Below are 5937 nucleotides of genomic sequence, written 5' to 3' on the forward strand. Positions count from 1 at the left end.
GCAGGAATGGAGCCAAAGCTTTGGCTTTAGTTTTTTAATTTAGCATCACTTCAATAAGACGTCAAACTCCAGTGTCAATTCAGTGATTCATTTTAGAACCAGGAGGGTCAGGGGAAACAGCTCAGTACGAGAAAGACAAAGAAGAAGCAGCAGCTACCAAGAAGTGTATGCCTAATAAAGCTCAGACTTACTTCTTATCTTTACATACAGTTTGATCACACAAGAAGTGGGGAGAATAATTTATTACAGAGATCATGATTAACAGAAGCAATTAAAATTTTTCAAGGGTTTTTCTAAGGAATGAATTTTGATGTATTTATTCTAATGAATAATAAAGAAGGGATTTAGGATATCTAATGATTACAAATATATTCGGAGTTGTGCTTCAAGTTAAGATTGACAGATGGCTGAATGATACTGTACACCCCATATTTGAAATAAAAATAAAAGGGATGAAGCAAGGAACCTTTTGTTTTCATTTTTGTTTTTAAAATAAAAGCAAAACGTACCATTGGTTGGGTGTCGAGCAAATGAGATAGAAAACCTTTTAACAGCAGAACCGCGTGTGGTGTCTGAGAAAGAGAAAAACAGGTACCTGAAATTTGTAACAGCTACCAAAAGAGGGACATTTTAAAAAAGGAAAGGAAGAAGAAAGAAAAAAAGGGAAGATGAGAAGGTATAAGAGTGGCATGCAGAAGGGACAAAGGAAAAGGGCTAAAATCTAAATAGAGGTTAAAAAGAAGAAAATTTGGATTGTTGTTAACTATAAAATGTGTAATGAAGTGTATGAAAACAAGCAGCATGAGCTGGTGATTCTGGCATACAAGGTTATATCACGCTAAAGTCAAACACTGAGTAGTGAATTTGTAGGAAAACCATTATGAATAACTGTTTTCACCTCAGAGTTGCAAAGGTGTGCTTTGGCAACCTTACATTCTGAAATCTAGTGAGAGAGTTTCTTCTCTACCACTGATTATCAAAAACTGAAGATCTCCTGCTCCTTTGTAATCCAAATCCCACCGAAAAAAGGTTTAGGAATCCTAAAATTTTCGCTACCAGTATTTAACTTACTAGTTTATAATTTCTTTCATTCCTTGTTTATGCTCCAAGTAATTTATTTCATTTCAAGATCAAAAAGTAATGATAAAACCCAAAGCTTAACATAAGAAAAAAAATTTCAAACCCAAAGTTTTAGTTTACTTAAAAGAATGCACTTGCTGAAATCTCCTGGCACTCATTACAAGCCTATGAGCTAGTGTTCAATTCAAGACAGAAACAAGAATTAACTATGCTGTTACGTTAAACATAAGCAAGCTACAGGCAATAAAGAAGCAATAGAAACTCATACAATTAACACTAAGGCAAAGGATTCTAGGATTCCATTAAAATCAGTAACCTAGGATTTAGAAGTTTAATGTAGCACATGGGTTTGTGCGTGCATGTGCGAGAGTGTGCACATACCATCTATGAAGCCAGAAGAAGTCAGCTTTTTACGATGAGTACGAGCATAATCCTGTAGGTTAGGTGCACTTGAAGAACCCCCGAGCACTGAGGTGCTAAACAGGCCCGCACAGTGAGACCCTGATGGGAGTTAGAGAAAATACATACAACAACCAGGTGTTCGTCCATTTACATTGTGGATGCATGCAGCATGCAAGCACATGGCTCTTACCACACAAAAGGCAGCTTTTGGCAGTGCCTTGGACAGGTTCACAATATGCTTGTAATGTCAGAGTGGTACTTGTAGGCTGAAACTATCATAATTTATTGTGCTTCTACTCATGACACAGCACCCTCTGCTATATGTGCAAAGAGAGGACTGGCTTTAATAAAGTGAGTTCTTGTCCTGTTTTCACTTTTGGTAAAGAAAAGTTACCAGTTAGCATCAATGTAAATGTAACCAAAACAACAAAACAAAACCAAGATGATGATGATGCGAAAATTGTGTTTTAAAACAGTTCTGAAACAAATATAAACTGGAAAAATATTGCTTATTGCTTTCATCCAAATTAACTGTTGAGGTGGCAGGCTGCAATGAAGTACTCATGCATTTCCACAGAATTAATATGGAAATACTTCCCTTCTAACCCCAGCAAAATGTTAACCAAATTGGAAATACTCTATTTGTATTTCAGCTACCATCACTGACGATGTTATAATCTGAAAACAACTACAAAAAACCCTTAAAAATTCCATCAAGTTTAGTTCGACTTCCTTTCCTGAGAAGACTTTTGTACATCCTCACACAAGTGAGAGTACTTTTGTTACAACTCATATATTCCTGCCACTAGGATGCGACTTTTAACAAACCACTGAAAGCTACAGACAGAAATCGAAAAATAACTTTTAATAATCATCAACTATAAATTAAATTTACATGCAACAATGAAGAAAATGGAAAAAATGTTTCAATTTTTTTCCTTTAGTTTTTACCACTAGTTGAAAGGAGGAGTCTTTTGCCACTCAGAACTTATCTTTTACAATTTAGGCAAGTGGCAGCAAATTTTTTTTGAGAACCAGCTTTCTATCCAGTGGTACTTCCTTTCATTACTTGCAATGACCCAGTGAGAGGAAACATTACTAGCACATGTGACCAATCACAGCCAAAAGAATTTGGTGCCTGGTCTGTAGGAAAAGCCTTTCACACCAATATAATACTTTAATCTATGCACAGAAATACATCACCTTCCACAAGCCATATTGTGTCACACACATTGGCAAAAGAAACGTTGTTTAACTCTGGCAAGCACACAATAAAAAACATGACTTAGATAAACAAGAGCACCTGATGTATGCATTTTACTATGGAAAAAATATAATAAGGAGAAAAGTATCACAAAGTTTAGACATACAAAAATACAGATCTTTACAAAGAAAGGAAAAACTACTTTAAGTTTATGCAAATAGCTTATGCATTTTCAATAATTCGTTTTTCCCATGAATAGACACACTTACAGAAAAAAATACAGTATCAATTAACAGTAGCGTAAGATTTCGTATTTTTGCATATGAGTCATATGAATGCCTGTTTCAAAGAAAAAACAGAAGAGCACCACTTGAATTAAAAGAATTTGAAACAACTCATTTAATTATAGCATGGTTCATTCCAATGCTGAAAGAAGAAACTGATTTTAGGAGAGGGAATGTGTGCAAAACCCCTGATATTATCAAGAAACTTGAGGTTTGTTCCTTGTCCTCCTCCCCTTGGTAAAACCTTCAGTTCCATCAATTGCCCACAGCAGGAAACGTTAATTTTCAGGAAAGTGTTTTAACAGTTTCCAGTGCAGGCCATTTCAATCCAAAATATTTTTGCAAAACACCAAAACTCAGTCATAAACTACATTATCTTGAGAATCTATTTTATGTTAAAAATAATCCTGTGTACCTGTTTTGAGCAGTACAGTCAGTAGCGTGAACAGTTTCTAAAAATTTGCTCTTTTCAGTTATAATTTATTTAAATACTTTTCTGCAGAAAAATGGTCCAGTTCATAGGCAGACAGTCATCATATATTATTGGTAAGAGGTACTACTTGGTCCTGTTACATAAAAGCTATTCAAAGAATGTACAACTATACTGTACAATGGGCAGGTGAAAAGCTGCTAACATCAAACAAAATTCCAATTGTAGGCACATACCTAGACCACTCTGCTTTTGTTCCAAAATAGTTCTCGGTGTGCGTAAGTTACTATTGCTTTCTGATAGGACCTGGATGTAAAAACAGAAGAATAAGGGAAAGTAGAACAGCATCATGAAACGTCCATTTAACTTGATACAGCAGCCTGTTTCAGACAGACAAGTGTTAATAAGCTGTATGGTAAGTGTTAGTAAGAATATGTAAAAGAAACATGAAAGATCATGCAATATCCCCTTCTGAAGGGAGTCCATTTCACATATGAGTTCCTTGCAATGAAGTGGTGCAAAGCAAGCATTCAGAATGAGAAAGGACACAGACCAAGACCGCTATGAGAACAGATATTTGAGACATTTTATTTCATATCACCAAATGCACTCTCCTGAACTGCGCCTGTATTGAAAAAAGGAGGGGAGGGAAGGAAAGACAGACAAGCTATTGAGGACACCATACAACCACTGATCCATGCACGGCTCAATCAGTGTAATCTTCAGATGCTCACAGCCTTTACTGATAGAAACTTTTCCTATGTAAATACTTCGAGAATTTTCCACAATAAAAAGAAATTATGAAAAGTTTCAAAGAAAAAGGATATGGTTAACAGAACACCATCCATTGTCATACATGTAAACAGTATCTCAACATACTAAACAATCTTTAGATCTTCACTGGTACTTCAAAAAAATGTACTGCTTCTTCCTCCCTCCTCCCCCCAGTATTTAGAAAAATCTTCAAAATATTATGCAGGTCAATAGATGATGTTCTGTGCTGGGAGTTGCAGATACCTCCGGTTACAGAAGGCAAGAATTATTAGTGCTAGAGTTTTTTCCCTGCAATAGTTAATACCAGGCCACTGAAAATATGATATATGCAAAACAAGTTTTGAATAGCAATATGAAGTACCAAATAAATTATTTTAAATGGTACTGGTTGCAATTGTTAATTTTTTTTTTTTTCAATTTACCTACCACCAAATCAAGCAATGCTGGTTTTAAAGTCTTAAAGGACAACTAAACCAAAGCAGAAATTTGTTTCATTAGGCAGTAGACGAAGTCTTTTTAACTGTGGTAACATTTGCGATTCCTATGAAGAAACCAAATTTTTAGGCAAACGTGTAACACATTCAGTGGAAAAACATGCACTTGCTCTTTTTCCCCCAAACGTTCTCGGGAAGTAATTTTAAGAAGTGGAAGAATTTGCTTCAAATCCATAACAAGGGATTAGATGTCCTTAAAGACAGTTGTTTGTTGCTTGGAATGCATAATAATGTTTAATGAAGTAAAGTTTAAAAACCTGTTGCCATGAGCCAAAAATACTGGATGTGAATGCCAATGATTTAGGGGAGACAGGGGAAGAAGTGATTTGTTCCCCTGATCTGCGTCTTCGACGCCCAGTACCCACACCACTGGTGTAATGCAGCCAGGTACCAATACACTCTGGGCTAGACACACTCAGGGGGCTCTCTTCCTGGAAGTGAGAAAGGGGGCAAAAAACAGCAAAGCATGCAAAGTTAGATTCAACAGAGCCAAATGAACAGAAAAGAAAAAAACCCAATCTGCTTGCACCCTTTTATATACTGCTTTTAAAACTATTAAACAGCAAATAGGGAGAAGTAATATTACAATATTAGGAAGTTATCAGTTCCACGTGTATCTTTTCATCCAGTTAAATCTTTTAATGCTACACTTTAATCAAATCCCTGGTAGACTAATTATTAGATATGAGAGAAGTGTTATTGCTATCAATAATTTCTTCATAATTTCAAGAATTTCGCACAAGTTGGAAACAGAACATCAGTTACCCTTGACATACTGTTTAATAGTTTTCCCCCTCTAAGTACATTAAACTGTCCTATTTACTACTTAGTTTTAACTTCTAGACTCTAACCTTGTCAAAAAGATTCTTATTTTTAGAATTGCCTTTGGAATTGTACAGCTGACTCACTGGTAGCAGCACCAATCTAAGTGGTAGCAGCTTTTCACTTTTAAAAGCCCTGATTATCTGATGCTGGACATCTAGTAAGTCTTCAACAGAGAGTAGTGTCATGCTAAGAGTTCCCCATGTCCTACATCACTGTGTATCATTATCAATCAACATTTTTGGCAATACAGAATCTGATTTCCAATGCTGATGAGCCTTACTTTCTTGTTTTACTGTTAGAACTCGTGCTTTACTTTTTTTTGTTTTCATGACTCAATCACAGTTGCAGTCCTTTTGTAAATACAGCTCTCTAGAACCCAGATTAAAACTTCCATATAACCTTACACCTGACAGTATCCTTTCAAATTAATGGACATAGGGAAAG

At 35.7% G+C, this 5937-nt stretch overlaps 1 protein-coding gene across 1 annotated transcript in view; it reads right to left on the minus strand.

Moving 5' to 3' along the window:
- Positions 1–5937, minus strand: part of PPIP5K2 (diphosphoinositol pentakisphosphate kinase 2) — a 41520-nt gene that overhangs the window by 5945 nt on the left and 29638 nt on the right. The window contains exons 24-26 of the mRNA XM_010142415.1: positions 4926–5099; positions 3637–3706; positions 1462–1581 (exon numbers count right to left, since the gene is read on the minus strand). Of these exons, the coding sequence (XP_010140717.1) occupies positions 1462–1581; positions 3637–3706; positions 4926–5099 (364 nt within the window). The remainder of the gene's footprint in view (positions 1–1461; positions 1582–3636; positions 3707–4925; positions 5100–5937) is intronic.

This window comes from Buceros rhinoceros, unplaced genomic scaffold (assembly GCF_000710305.1).
Source record: "Buceros rhinoceros silvestris isolate BGI_N320 unplaced genomic scaffold, ASM71030v1 scaffold17338, whole genome shotgun sequence".
Lineage (NCBI taxonomy): Eukaryota > Metazoa > Chordata > Aves > Bucerotiformes > Bucerotidae > Buceros > Buceros rhinoceros.